The sequence below is a fragment of the Nylanderia fulva genome, unplaced genomic scaffold (genome assembly GCF_048542155.1).
Source record: "Nylanderia fulva isolate GAGA-0341 unplaced genomic scaffold, ASM4854215v1 Scaffold16, whole genome shotgun sequence".
In the NCBI taxonomy this organism is placed as follows: Eukaryota; Metazoa; Arthropoda; class Insecta; order Hymenoptera; family Formicidae; genus Nylanderia; species Nylanderia fulva.
Window position 1 is genome coordinate 2700375 of NW_028189835.1, and position 15345 is coordinate 2715719.

The 15345-nt window shown below is 33.0% G+C and overlaps 4 protein-coding genes across 7 annotated transcripts; 1 reads left to right on the top strand and 3 right to left on the bottom strand.

Moving 5' to 3' along the window:
- Positions 1–474: 474 nt before the first annotated feature.
- Positions 475–4123, bottom strand: Srp54k (signal recognition particle 54k). Its single transcript, XM_029314835.2, has 9 exons — positions 3663–4123; positions 3012–3188; positions 2658–2887; positions 2358–2508; positions 2138–2286; positions 1707–1968; positions 1447–1555; positions 1107–1373; positions 475–879 (listed from the first exon to the last, which is right to left on the bottom strand). The coding sequence occupies exons 1-9, from the start codon at positions 3738–3740 to the stop codon at positions 782–784; spliced, it is 1521 nt and encodes a 506-aa protein (XP_029170668.1). The 5' UTR covers positions 3741–4123; the 3' UTR covers positions 475–781.
- A 624-nt stretch (positions 4124–4747) lies between these two features.
- CSN1b (COP9 signalosome subunit 1b) lies at positions 4748–7166 on the bottom strand. Its single transcript, XM_029314994.2, has 5 exons — positions 6967–7166; positions 6646–6738; positions 5439–6560; positions 5214–5348; positions 4748–5046 (listed from the first exon to the last, which is right to left on the bottom strand). The coding sequence occupies exons 1-5, from the start codon at positions 6991–6993 to the stop codon at positions 4969–4971; spliced, it is 1455 nt and encodes a 484-aa protein (XP_029170827.1). The 5' UTR covers positions 6994–7166; the 3' UTR covers positions 4748–4968.
- A 289-nt stretch (positions 7167–7455) lies between these two features.
- On the bottom strand, positions 7456–14982 carry LOC146723931 (homeobox protein MSX-2). 4 transcript variants are annotated; one of them, XM_085480804.1, is made up of 5 exons: positions 10127–14982; positions 9776–9996; positions 9018–9262; positions 8401–8939; positions 7456–7863 (listed from the first exon to the last, which is right to left on the bottom strand). In XM_085480804.1, the coding sequence occupies exons 4-5, from the start codon at positions 8896–8898 to the stop codon at positions 7795–7797; spliced, it is 567 nt and encodes a 188-aa protein (XP_085336930.1). In that variant the 5' UTR covers positions 8899–8939; positions 9018–9262; positions 9776–9996; positions 10127–14982; the 3' UTR covers positions 7456–7794. The 4 variants fall into 4 exon arrangements, 3 of the variants coding, with proteins under 3 accessions (XP_085336930.1, XP_085336929.1, XP_085336928.1); XM_085480803.1 differs by having other exon boundaries at positions 8401–9262; XR_014924288.1 differs by lacking the exon at positions 7456–7863 and having other exon boundaries at positions 8594–8660.
- Adss (adenylosuccinate synthetase) lies at positions 10845–14564 on the top strand. The gene is made up of 6 exons (XM_029314997.2): positions 10845–11258; positions 12165–12267; positions 12563–12926; positions 13031–13423; positions 13552–13808; positions 13886–14564. The coding sequence occupies exons 1-6, from the start codon at positions 11085–11087 to the stop codon at positions 13933–13935; spliced, it is 1341 nt and encodes a 446-aa protein (XP_029170830.2). The 5' UTR covers positions 10845–11084; the 3' UTR covers positions 13936–14564.
- Positions 14983–15345: the final 363 nt, after the last annotated feature.

The window sequence follows — 15345 nt, forward strand, 5'->3', positions numbered from 1 at the left end:
TTACTTACATGGACAAATAAACTAATTAACATTAAAACATATTAGTTATTATGACATTACTTATAAAAGCAAAATACATGAAACTATGTTGTGTGAAACTGAAAAATAATAGTTAATTTTTATTTCTATTTCTTTTTAAACAAAATATATGCTTCTCTTATTATATTTAATATAAATATTTGCATTGATAATCATATGTATCACATGTCAATTGCATGTTTATTACTTGATTGTGATAAGGTCAACATCCAACTAAAAATATTGTTTTTTTGTTATTATTTTTTCTGTCATAATATGCATATTTAACATAATAGAAATACAACAAATATTATCTATATAGAATTTGTCAATATTAAAAAGATAGTAAGCAACAAATTTGTTTAAAAAAAGAAGCTTAACAAAATTTACAATATGTAAGGAAACATAAAGGGACTGTAAACAATATGATAAAAAGTTAATTTCTATTATGGCATAAACTTTGTAGCATATTTTGATAATTTATTGCATTTACATCAAAAGTATTTTTTTAACGATTCGCTGAGCAATTGAAAAAATTATAAAGTATCTCGAAGAATCAGAAGGATATGAGATTTTAATGTCACTGCCATTACATCGTGTTGCCATTATTTATATAAAACACATTCAACAATTGAAAAGAAAAATGTTCTAAACACAATTCCTTCAATATCGTAGTTCAAATACGACGTAATTTTCTCGTAAGTTGTATATAACGGTATGTAACGTCCTTAATGGCAGTAGTTGCACTGCCTGGAACCTCATCTCAGGATTTACCACCAAAACCTCCCATTAAATTTCCCAATCCACCTGCAGCGCCTTGTTGTAATTGTTTCATTATATTTTGCAGTCCTGGCATACCACCTAAAATAATAATGGAAAAATATTTTTAAAAAATGGCTACAAATTTTCAAATATGAAATAACAGATATCTTTGGACTACTGTGTATACATTTTTTATTGAAACTTGATCTAATTTTTTAATAATACATTTAAGAAATTATATTCAGTTCACATAAAAATTTGCAATAAAAAATATTTTCAATTTATTTCAATAGATTAAAAAAATCTATTATAATAAAATTACTTACCCATTTGATGTAATACACGCGGATCCATCATTTTAGCCATTTGATGATTCAGTTTTGCCATTTGTGTAGGATTAACATTTTTCGCCATATCTCCTGCTTTGAACAAACCTTTTATGCCTCCCATTTTCTTAACAACAGCTGCGAATTTTGTATACTGCGTAATTAGATCTTTAACTTCTTTTTCTGTTACACCAGACCCCCTTGCTACTCTAATTATTCTTCCAGGTGTTTTGCTAAATAACTTAGCTCCGTCTCTACTGTCCAATTCTAACATAAATATACAACACATTAAATAATAACTGAAATTAGACAAATTATCATAAAAAACATGATACCAAACCTGAATCATTCATACTATCCATAATAGTCATGAGCCGCTTTAACCTTGCCATTGATTCTTGTTCTGTTCCTTTTGACATAAAGTCTTGACTAAATCCAGGAATCATACCCTACATACAGTGAAAATGAAACTTTAGAAACAAATTATAAAATATTGTTACATTTTCAATTTTTACATGAATACAAATTATAAATATTATTCTATTGAACTTGTATTGAAAGAAATTAATTTTCCTATTAATTTGTATCAGTGATATTCACCATTAATTGTGAAAATGGTCCCATCTTCATGATATTTTGGAACTGTTCGTACATATCTCGTAAAGTAAATTGACCATGTTTGATTTTCTCAAGTAATTCTTCATTGTCGTCCAGATTGAGTTCGTTTACTTTGTCAATAAGACCTTCAATATCTCCCATACCCAACAATTTACTAATAAATGGTTTTGTTTTAAATGGTTCTAAATCGTCTATATGTTCTCCTGTACCAACAAATATTACAGGACTTTGTGTTGCTGCAACACTGAAAAGAATTAAATATTCAAGGAATAAAACAATAATCAATTATGAAAATAATTATTATTACAACCATTTGTTTTAGAAGTATATAATAAAAAATAATTTTATATTTTTATTTTGCACAAATATAACGTGATAGACAGTAAAAAGATACTAAACTAGAAAAAACTCACGCAGAAAGGGCTCCACCACCTTTAGCATGGCCATCCAGTTTCGTAATTATGATGGAACCAACATTAACGCGTTCCTTAAAAGCTTTCGCCTGCGCTTCGCAAGCTTGACCTATCGTTGCATCCATTACAAAGATTATATTGTCTGGTTGCTACAACACAAAAACTTATCAGTATTAAAAAAAACTAATTTTTTATACAAAAAAATGTATTATAATCTTACCACAGCATTGGCGACTTGCAACATTTCCTCAAACAATGATTCTTCCTGTTTATGCCTTCCACTTGTATCTACAATGATTATTTCATATCCTTCCTTCTTAAACATGTCCACACCATCCTGGGCAATTGTTACAGGATCCACCTCAGTATAGCTAAATTTAAAAGGAATTGTGCATTTGTATAAATACATAAAATTAAAAAATAATAATTGTAGGATCAGCATTTTCTGCTTTTTAATTAAAAATAATAATTCCAAATTAAAAAATAATTGTAGGATTAGCATTATTTGCTTCTTAATTACCTTCCATAAAATGGTATTCTAGCTTTCGTAGCATTTTGTTTTATCTGATCGTATGCACCAGCACGAAAGGTATCGGCGCATACTAAACATGCCTTCCAATTTTTCTTAAGGTAATGATACGCAAGTTTGGTACAGGTTGTTGTTTTACCAGAACCTTGCAAACCGACAAACATAATCACATTAGGACGGCCTTTTACTGGTTGATACGCTTTTACACCAGGGTCAATCAACTAAAAAAATTATTCAACATTTATTTAAATGCTAAGAACTATCTCTGTGTTAGCATCAATTTTGTGTACACCTTATCATAAATATTATTGCCTCTAGAAATATAACAATAGACGATAAACTAACCTTTACTAGTTCTTTGAAGACGGCACTCTGTATCATCCGCCTTTTATTAAGACCACCAGCCATATCTTCAAAATCGATAACCTGGCGCACATTTTCTCGTAATTTTTTCACTAATCTAATATTTACATCGGCTTCAAGTAATGCTGCACATATCTCCTTCAGCATAGAATTCAAAACCTGTTGGGGAAAGCATATTTGTTAATATTTGTTAATAAAAATGCGTTATAAAAATACATACAATATTACAAACAATAGCGAGAAAATTATAAATACCAAAAGAACAACGAGACATATGTGTGTATAAAAATAATTAAAAAAAGTATAAAATTAAGAATTATTTCTAAAAAAATAATTTATCGAATCGAAAAGAAAAATAAAATTCTGTAACAACATAAATACATAAATTCAAGATTATTTGAAAAAATCTTACAATGTAAACATAAGTTTGACACATATAACGAGGTTATTGGAGATAATTAGAGATACATAGATATATCTACAAAAAGTTAGGAAATGTCCTACGCTAAAGTAAGAAATAAAAACGCAATGTACATGGAAGAATATTAAATAATTTCAATCCGTTGTTTACAAAACGTCAAGCAAAGTTTCGCTTTCATGACAATATCGGAATAAACACCTTCGAAAACTCACCTCCTCGTTGATGACGGTCGCATTGCTGAGCGACCGCAGAGCCGACGTAATTTTACGTCCTAGGTCCGCCAAAACCATCTTCGGGACGTTTCACGTTTCGTCGCGACAAAATATAATATAATGTATATATATACTTCGCGGATTAGAATATTAACATATAAAATATGTCATGATACTCCGACTTGGCCAACACGACATGACGACACATCCGGTCTCGGGATCACATAAAAACGGCCAACTCTCTCGCTGTCAAGAACGAAACCTCGCAACCGATGAATCTTCTCATTCGCGCGCTGCCTCGCTAAACTCGACTTGTTTACGCATCGCACTGACGAAATCTCAGTAGACGTCCATTAGGATCGATTTAGGACTTCGCACGCGTCTGAAGTTGGGCAAGTTTTCCGGGTCGACGAAACGAGCGAATTTTAGTTCCTAGGGACTTTGGACTGTTACTATGATATCGAATCGTTCGCTTTTCTTTCGGCGGTGTCACGTGACTAATTTTGATTCGTCATTTTTCGTCACGTGACATTTCTCCTGAAAAGGCGCTTTTTTTAAACTCTCTTTTTTCTTTATATTATAAGAAAAATATATAATATAATATATATATATATATATATATATTATTAATATATTTTCTTCTTTATAAATAATATACGAAATTCAATGTATTTAATTAATATATCCAATTTGTTAATCTATTCGATCGTGTTACATTTTTCATCAGATACATGTGTACAGTAGATAAAAGCTTATGTATATAAAAAATATATATATAATAAATACATAACAGAGATTATTTTAATTTTCTATTAGATTTGCAATTATGGAAAAATTTAATGGATTGTATATAAACGATATACGTGCGTGTATTTAATGTAATGAATTTATTCTAAATCCCAGCAGATTATGTTAAAGTCTTAAATTCGTTCACATCGTTTGTATACAGAGCAACTTAAAATTACGATTTCTTAATACATATTTTATTTATGTGAAAAAGAACATATTAGTATAACTTTTATGTTAAATTAATCAAAAGGTTGGTCTATGTTACACATCTCTGTTATGATTCCATTCAATCATAATTGAAAGAGAAAGTCGCTTTTTATTTTATAAACACAGTGTAGCAATATTATATACATGCCATATATTATACGTTGAAAATGAGGTATAGGACATCAACTTCGGAAAGAACGCAAGTAACAATATCGAATGCGGAGATGAAATCTTATCTCATACCTAGCTGATTGTGGCAGTTAACACGTATAAATTTTTTTTTCTCGGAACATAAAATATTAAACACGGTTCAATTTTTTGCTGCTAAGGTACCATTTCCTGGTGCTACCGACATCTCACCTCCTTGTGTACTGTCGCGTTGAGGACTCTATGTTAAAATAAATTATGTTTTTAAATACACCAGTAAACAAGGTGTTTCAATAAAGATTTCATAGTTAATACTATGCAACAATGGAAGAACTTGATAATCTCAAAGATATCTTCTTTAATTATAAATTAATTTGACTATAAATTTAAATATAAATTATAATTTACCTTTACATGAATTTGCTGTTTCAACATTGCGGCTCTTAAGATCAACATACGTGTACGCCTCTGATAATCTTTTCCAATGCTCATAGATTTCTCGAAAGTAGTGCTACGTTGATCGACGTCTTTCGCGTACAAAATCTGTAATAATTTAAAAACATTTGTTGAAAATATCAAATACTTGTTAAAGAAAGATATATGTATGTAATTAAGTCTGCGAGCAAGACTTGCCTTATTATGTGAATCTATACGAGCCTGAATCTGACCATCAAGGATAAGTTGCATGAGTTCATCTTCCAATTCGGATACTGTTCTGTTGAATGCAGTTGCCATTCGTCTCATGTCCGCACTTAAGTAAGGACTAAAGTATTGTATCAAGGCCCTATTTCGAATTTGTGTATACAACAGATTTACGTGAGGCGCTATATACATATCCAAAAGAATATTATCCTTTATCTCATCGAGCAATTTCAAACAGGATGCGTACTTTGATTCATAAAATTTAAAAATTATATCTCGAAGTTGCGGTTCTAACTCTAGGAATAATTTGAAAGAGCTACTAAATATAACTTGTTTCTGCAGTTCGTGTCTGTCAAAGGTAGCTAAAGCACAAAGTCCGCCATAGAGAGCCACATTTCCAGGAGATAATAATTCGGGACAGTCGCAGTGATCTAAGGATGCTTGTAAAAAATGTTTCGCAGCCATTTTATACTTTCTCGTTGCTAATTCTGCTAGACCTGCTGCCACTTTTAATTTTGTAATAATAGCCTGATTGTTGTCTTTACCGTGCAACTCTGGAAAATCTGGTGTTCCTTCAGCCTTGGTAACGTAACTAAGTACATGCGACCAGTTTTGTAAATATACAGAAACCTTGATTACATTTAAACACATATTCACAACATGTTTGCCGCTAGTACAGTAATCTCGTGCTCTGGAATAGCATTTCAAGGCGTGAACAAGATCGCCGCAATTCAAATAATGATCTCCCAAATCGTCGTGGCCTCTTCGTATGCTCTCTTTGATAGAATTGCTCTTGTAATTTTTCAAATCGGTATCGAATTTCTCCAATTTTAGGGCAGCTTTCTTAGATCGAGTCTCCACCCATGTTTGATCCATTGTTAACATGTCCTGCGAAGTAGACTGCGCCGCCACGTCTGGTAAACCAGGAGTCCCCATGGCTTCGACGAGCTTTTTATGTAGCATTATATAGAGCGAAACATTGTATGTGGTCATCACATAAGTAATTGCCATTTTCAATGCCTCTATTCTTAACGATGGACAATGATCGGCGATATATACAAGTCTATGTAATTTTGCAAGTCCGGTATAGCTGTTGGCATATACCTCCAAGTCCTGAGGGTAAGGAAACGTAACAATGATTTGTTTAACCTTCAAAAGAAATCTTTCTAGAAAGATAGACCAATCTTTTTTTACATACCAACGTTGGGTTTTCTACTATATACGGTTCTTCCTCAGCATTATCATTATCCTCTGTAGGAGCATCAACCTGCATTGGCTCCACGACATTTTGCTGTAGGACAAAAGAAACAGAATATATATATACATTATCTCATTGTTCTGCTCGTGCACGAGTACATTTAAATCGAAATAGAAGTATATATTTAGATCGTGAAAAAAAGCGACAATAAACGCGAACGTGAATAACGTTTCGGAGATAACCCTCCCTCGTGTTTAGTCTTAAATCACTCGATCTCGAGGGGAGGACGCGTGTTTTCCCCGATCGAAATCGGATAATTACCTGAACGTCGTGAACTTGCAACGGCATTATTAGCCTTATCTGTTATGTTAGAAACGTGATTCGTAGAATATTAATCTATGATGGAAAAAGATTATTGCTCGATATCTTGTGCCTATCATATACATATATATAAATTAAATATGATGCACACATATCCACTCGCGCAGCCGGGTTGAGGCAGAAGAGAGGCGGCGCGCATCTAAGACGACGAGGGCGACCTCTCGCGGTAGACATTTCAAATACGTGGGATCGAGAAATCGAAATCGGAGAAAAATCTTCAAACTTCAGACGAGATGTTTCTTCATACATCCCTCATTTCTTCGATCTTCTCTTGAAGGAAAATGTTATTGTAAGTTGCATTGATTTTTATTCTCATCGCAAATGTTACATTTTTTTTTACAAAATGTTTGTGCAAAAAATTCTGTTACACAATTTATTTATATATATATATATATCTTATTTGTATACTTAACCTTTTATTTTCAACGCGTCTTCCTAGGCACGAATTATAAAATTTTATGTTTGCTTTGTTATTTTTTATGATTTACAGTAAGTTTCTTTATTCATTATATAAAATGTCTATATACGCATTATTTTCTTAATACATATATATAAAGATATATTTGTTATTGATATATATTATTTGCATTTGTACAATAATTAAGAAAATATAAATATAGCTGCGATATGAAAAGTTGAGTCGCTTGGAATATAATTAGGATTCGAATCTTATATATACATATATAATATCGTTCTTCAAGGAGATATAGCCTCATATACGATTTTGGATCCTATAGGAACCATTTGCAGAGCTTCAATTTAATGTTGTCATCGCGCCGTGGAACTCAACGATTCGCGTCTCTGTCTCGCTCGACGATTTTGAAACCAGATTTTTATCTACAAAAAACAAAAAAACATCATATAAAATCATACATTTTGAATAAACATTTTCGTGCAATCTCACTGCATTTTTTAAAGATTCACGTGTGTCAATAACTAACCAAGAGTTGATAAAAAGGAAATCTGCTTTATTTACCAAGATAAAATGCGCGAAACATTTAAATTCGAATTTATACTCGCGTAAGTTGAGCAGATTGTCAACAAAAAAAGCATGAATGTAGCGTGCATTTTTAAATAAAAAAAACTTTATATCAATGACATAATATACATGACATTATGTACACAATGACACAATATATTATTATATACACATAATTTTAATTATATATAATTATTATTAATATATGAAACACACATATGTGCTTATATAATATATGCATTATATAGTGTGTATATATATATATAAGCTTTAGCAATCATAGATATAAATTTGTTTAACATTATTTACGAACAATTTAAATGCTATTAAAAATCCACATGTCATTGACATAAAGTTCTTTTACATATATATTATTTTCTTTTTTATTGACCTACTTTGCTCTGCGGCAGTCTCAACATCGCTGACATCTCGACGACGTCGTTCCTGGACAGATAGGCGCTCCTCCTGTACCTGTCTTCCAACACCTGCAGCTGCGACGAAGAGAAGGGAATGCGAGGACGATCATCCGTTCGCCGCTTGGTTCGCCTCTCGATGTAGGATCTTCTGGGCAGTTTCGGCGGTCTGTACCTGGTGTACTGAAGCCACGTGAGATCGGTCCTCCGTATTTCACCATCCCGTTGTCTCGTCTCGCCGGCTAGAAAAGGATCATCCCTGGTTTCACTCGGGACGACACGATCAACGACGTATTTCTCGCGTTTTGTCTCTCCCTCGCATGCCTCTTGTTCTTCGTTCGCTTCCGGGAGAGACGAAACCGGGATACGCAACTTTCTTGAGGAACTTTCGTCCTTCGGCGAGCAACATTCGCGATCGTCCGACAGTATCCGGGCTATGCTGAAATCCGTGTTCCTCATCCGTGTTCCTTCGCTCGTCATCCCGAATGTTTCACTAAATCTCCCGAAGGACGAACTCCTCGCTATATATAATATACATATATCGCGCGTGTACATATATGTATATGTTTACGTATGTACACGCATTATATAATACATACACGTGACCCAGGTCTCTCTCTCGTGGGGTGCGTACCCCTCGTTTTCGCGATATCCTCTCTCTCCTTCTCTTTGCGGTAAATCCAAATTAAACGCATAGTTGCACGCGCGATGGCTATCGCGTTGCTCGCACGATGAGGGAGACTAAAGGGAGATCTTCGGTTAACGCCGCGTGTACCTGTCCCATTGTTGTGCATGCTCTTATAACAGTGTATTATCTCTGACCGCATCTCTCCTCGGCTACTCCCTTGTAATAATAACAATGTAATTGATACTAGGTAGCGAGGGAACGGATCTCTTCTCGTCGACCGCTGGGTATAGAGATGAGTTTCTATAGGGCAGATGTGTGTCCCGGGATGCACTGAAGCTTGTATAATTAAAAAGCCACGGGGGTCACGTCTCTAATCCGGTAATATATCCATTTCGCTGATGTAAATATTGAACAGCGCTTGTGCGCGCAGCTTTATTCCGGTATTGTTATATATACTTTATACAGGCACAATAAGACTCTTCCAAGTTAAACGATATTGGTGATTCACAATTTTTCTTGTATATCGTAGAAAATTTAAAGAATTGTTTTTTGCATATTTTATTTGATCTTGAAAGAGTTATAAAGTTATTCATACATCTTGGGGAAATATTTTGGCACATTTTTTCCCTAAAACAATTCCTTTGATTTTCTCAAATAAAGGATTATAAAAACTCATCTCTACCATTAGAATACGACGAAGAAATTCGTATTACATATCGAGTTATATACCTATATGAATGTAGACTATATGTGTATGTATACACACGGTGCTTATATTTTGAATTATCGTCTTGGACACGTATCGTCGTTTCTCAGCAGATGATTACTCAAATTACTCCACAATTACATCATGCGTACTGAAATAAACCTTCGTCAATCGAGTACGTATTTCTCCACATATTCATCGCGTTAGGAAGCCAAGATATATTTTTCTTGTTCTTTTTGGAAATCTGTTGAAAATATCATACGTTACATTTTAAAGTATATATAGATTACATCAAAATTTCAATAATAAAATATTTTAATTTTAACTTAATATTATATATATATATTTTTAAATAAATTTTATATTTTATTTACAATTTTAATTTTTAATTCAACTTTTAACTCGATTATTTTATTATGTATGTCATCAATCTTGTTCCGATCTGTTATTTATTTTTATTATATCGATTCCATATATATATTATCATTTGATCATTATAGAAGATAATTATTTCGAGAATCCTTTTACGCACGCAAGTAAAAAATTGTCGTCGAATATCCCGAGAATCGGAGAGTAGATATATCAAACGAGCACAAGGTCATTGCAATTATATATATCCTTTTATAGTGATATATTTATAATCTTCGTTTGATCAATAAAATTTAATAAATAGTTTGCCAATTTAATATTCAGGTTTCCTAAAATGCAGTTAATATATACATTAATGTAGATATAGGAAATAATTGATGCCGAGTGGAAAAAAAACTAACGATAAGTTTCCCAGACGATGCGTCACGTGCGCGTTCATTTTATTTATGCACCGTTCATATTCAAAAATTAAAATCGCGATCTTTGAATCATTTTCCTCCCGGTACATATAATCTCCTCAATCAAATTAATAATTTTGAAAAGAGAGAAAGAACATATCTATATATTCGATACTTAAAAAAAAAAAAATAGAAAAAATCGCGCGAAAATCAAACGATTATGACGAAGACGTTTGATTCGTTCAAAACCAGCTTTAATCGGACAAGTTAGGTCAGGTTAGGTTAAGTAGCGAGTAATCGCGCGCGCGGAAGAGGAAGGAGGTGGTACAGCGGTTAGAGGGGAGAGTAGATCAAGAGCGGTGACTCGCCCCCGATTTCGTTCCGGCCGATTTCTGTCGCGTCAGCTGTTCGCCGCCGAGCGAGGACGGAAGAAGAGGAGGAAGAAGAAGAAGAAGAAGAAGAAGAAGAAGAACCGAAGAACCTCTTCCCGCGTGACTCTGTTGGAGCGCCGGCGCGATCACCTCGCGACTTCACTTCGTAACTCCTCGTATTCTCCCAGGAGAGGATGCAGCAGGCGAACGGCAACGGTGCCCCGGTCTCGCCGAGGAAGAAACAACGGATGTCCGGCGGTTCCATATCCAAGGTCACGGTGGTCCTCGGCGCGCAATGGGGCGACGAGGGCAAGGGAAAGGTCGTGGACATGCTGGCGATGGAAGCTGACGTCGTCTGCAGGTGTCAGGTATGACGGATTGTCCTGGACATCGACGCGTTTCCCGCCTTCCGAAAGTTCAAAGGAAAAGCTTGCTCAATTTCTCGTTCATTTCATGCTCCTCTATGACCCTGAAAAATTGACACATCCGAGGATTAGGTTAGCTACAGTTGGAGAAGTCGAGCGCGTGCTCTGGGAAACGCTGAAGAATATTTCTGAAAAATATTGAAATCATATGAGCGCGAAAAACGTTTGCGTTTACTTTTCTTTTTTTTTATTTTTAGAAATAATGCACGCACGCGTCACCTGACCTGTGGGTATAACAAACATCTTCGGCAGTATAGTCTGGTACCTGAGATTACATAATTGATAGCTCTTATATATACACAAAAAAATCGTAAAATCATGAAATTATCATGCAGCGTATCTTTGTATGGCTTAAACGCGATAAATAACCGGATTTCTCCTTATCTCTTGTCTGTAACAGGATATTTGTCTCAATACACGCGATAATTACAGAATTGATGGATTTATGAATAATGATTTGATATATATTAATGTAAGAGAAAATTCAGATTTATGTAATCTCAGGCTGCGCATGTCCACATTTCCTATAAAAGAAATAATATTAAATATTATCGGAGAGAGAATTACTTCTGATAACTTAGCAATTATTTATATGTATTTGAAGAAGATTTTATATTATATTTCTTTCTTTTTTATTCCTCTTGTCTATATTTTTTATTTGTAATAGAATATAGATGATAAATATTTCTGTATACTTGATTCCAAGACTTCAATGCCATTGTTTATGTCATTTTAAGACCTTGTGTATTTCAATTCAATATTATTAAAATTACAATACAATCTTTCTTATCGTAAATATGCCTGTCATAGGCAAGCTCTGTTTCTTTAAGCATTAATATAATTTTGCAGGGAGGAAATAATGCAGGGCATACTGTAGTTGCAGAAGGTGCCGAATTCGACTTTCACCTTCTGCCTAGTGGAATAATCAATCCTAGATGCAAATCCGTTATAGGTAATGCACAAATAAATTAATATTCTGATTTGCACTTGCAAAACAATGACATGTATCACTGATGATTGTAGTGATTAATATAAAGGAGATAAACAATTTAGCAAAACAAATGTATGAGAAAACAAGATCAATGTATCGAACAATTATTCCACATATTTATACATGGGTTATTCTATTGTCTCTTGATATAAATAGATATTGAGTACCTGAATATTGTTATCTCAATAATTCTGATAAATACACTGCAGATCATATATATAATTATTCATATTTGCCATCTTTCTTCTGTTTACAGGCAATGGAGTAGTGATTCACCTGCCTGGTCTGTTTGATGAATTGGAAAAGAACGAGGCTAAAGGGCTTAAAAACTGGGAGGACAGACTTGTAATATCAGATCGGGCACATATAGTGTTTGATTTTCATCAACAGGTTGATGGATTGCAAGAATTGGAGAAAGGTACGCAGTCATTGGGAACTACGAAGAAAGGTATAGGACCGACGTATTCGAGCAAAGCTGCCAGGAATGGACTCAGAATCGGAGATCTCCTTGGTGACTACGACAAGTTCTCCCAGAAGTTTAACACACTAGTTACATCGTATCAAAAAATGTTTCCTGCTTTACATGTCGATGTTAAGGCCGAATTGGAACGTTACAAGGAGTAAGTATAACGAGTATTTTATGTAATTATATTGTTCTACAAGATTTAAATATATATAGATATTTATAATATATGATTTATAATATATTACGATTCTTTTGCAGATATGCTGAGCGTATAAGGCCGTATGTGAAGGAGACGGTGCAATACTTGCACCAGGCTTTAAAGGATGGTAAAAAGGTTTTAGTGGAGGGTGCTAACGCAGCAATGTTGGATATTGACTTTGGAACTTATCCATATGTGACAAGTTCGAATTGCAGTATTGGTGGGGTATTAACCGGTCTTGGTTTACCTCCTAACACAATCGGCCAGATAATCGGTGTCGTAAAAGCCTACACCACCAGAGTCGGTGACGGACCATTTCCCACAGAACTTTTAGATTCTACTGGAGAATTATTGCAGAAAAGAGGCCACGAATTCGGCGTAACCACAAAGCGAAAGAGACGATGCGGGTGGCTAGATTTGCCATTGTTAAAATTTACAACGTTGGTTAATGGGTATGTAAAAAAAATGTATCACATTATATGAAAATTATATCTTTGCTTCCAATGGCTGCTTGACTTAATAATTGTTGCATTAATATTATGCTGATATATATATCAGTTTCATTGTTCTCTTATTTCAGATATACAGCTATATGTTTAACAAAACTTGATATCTTGGATATATTATCAGAGATAAAAGTGTGCGTTGGATATCGGTTGAACAGGAAGGACATAGAATACTTTCCAGGCAGTACTTCTGAACTAGCGAAGGTTGAAGTTGTATATGAGACAATTGAAGGTTGGCAATCCGCTACCAGTGATGTACGTTCCTTAGATAAATTGCCACCTAATGCACAAAAATTCATCCAAATTATAGAGGAGTACTTAGATGTGCCAGGTATGTTTACATAGCATTGTATATTCATATTAAATATTCTGATAGAATTAGCTATAGAAGAATCTATTTTGTTACAGTCAAGTGGATTGGTGTAGGAGCAGGAAGAGAGAGCGTAATTGCTCTCTGACAACACACGATCAACAAAATATTACTTAAATTCACGGCATTACATGTATTATTAATGTTAATTGTAGTATTTACTACCTGTAATATTTGCAATGCAAAGCTGATGAGCGCACAGTAATTTACTTACAGCAAAATGTACTTTAACAATAAGTTTTCAGTGAATGTAGTATTCTCGAATGCATATACATAACATTGTATAATTATGTGACAATGTAAGTGTGTAGTCATTTTGTAGTTGTATCTAACAGACAAGCCGAAGATTATTAGAAAAAAAAAATGTTCCTTATGTTATTATCCATTTTAAGTAGATTCTGTTATTAGAGATAAATGTTAAATTATATTTATTTTCCAATTGCGTTAACTCTACATTCTGTATAAAACAATAATTTGCCAAATGTTAAATTCGACGATGTTCCAACACGTCAGCAAACGGATATATATATATAAAGTAAAATTTGATACATCAATTTATCAAAAAATTCCGATTTTTTTGAAATTTGATAGATCGAATGTCAATTTGTCGCGTGGTTTTCATCTCTAATTAAATCTGTAAATATTTTAATAATATATGCAATGTATTGTATACATACTTATGATAATATCTTATAAAATATATGTATATCATGATAATTATAATTTGAAATTGCGATTTATCTAAACTGTCCTAGATGATACATTGCAGGATTTTAACGAAAGATCATGGAGGACATAACCTTATATCATCATCTTTAGCACGAATTTAATCCTTCGGTGCTTCAACGTCAAATTCGTGAGAAATATAATCACATTTGCATTTGAAACAACAAATAATAATCTCCATTTAAATTATTAATTTAGTAAAATATCATTTATAATTCAATATTATATAGGATACAAAGCAATTAAATCATTGATTCTATATCTCTCTATTAAAGGATAATAGAAAAATATGTTAAAATTATTCACGATTTGAAGATATTTTAAAATCTTAAATTTGTATTTAAAAAAAGGGTATTATAAATTTGTTAACAACTTAAAACATGCGTATATATACTCTAAAAAAATTGAAGATGTTATAAAAATAAATTTCACAATTTTTAAAACAGTTTTAAAATATCGTATAATTTTTATTAAACATTGATTGTAAAAAGTAAAACATTAATGATATAAAATAAAAGTTATATATATACCTATAACAAATTTCAGAAAGTCGAACTAGATTCTGCATTCCATATTTCACATGTTTTACTATTTTTCGTTTAAATTTAACATTAATTATTATAATATTCACGTGCAAAATATATATATTATTGTAAATTGATAAAAAATAATTTCTCTCTCTCGCGATCCTTATTCTCTTTTCTATTCACATTAAATATTATCGCGTAAATTTTGTTTTCCATATTATTTTAATGCGTATTTAAATCACGCG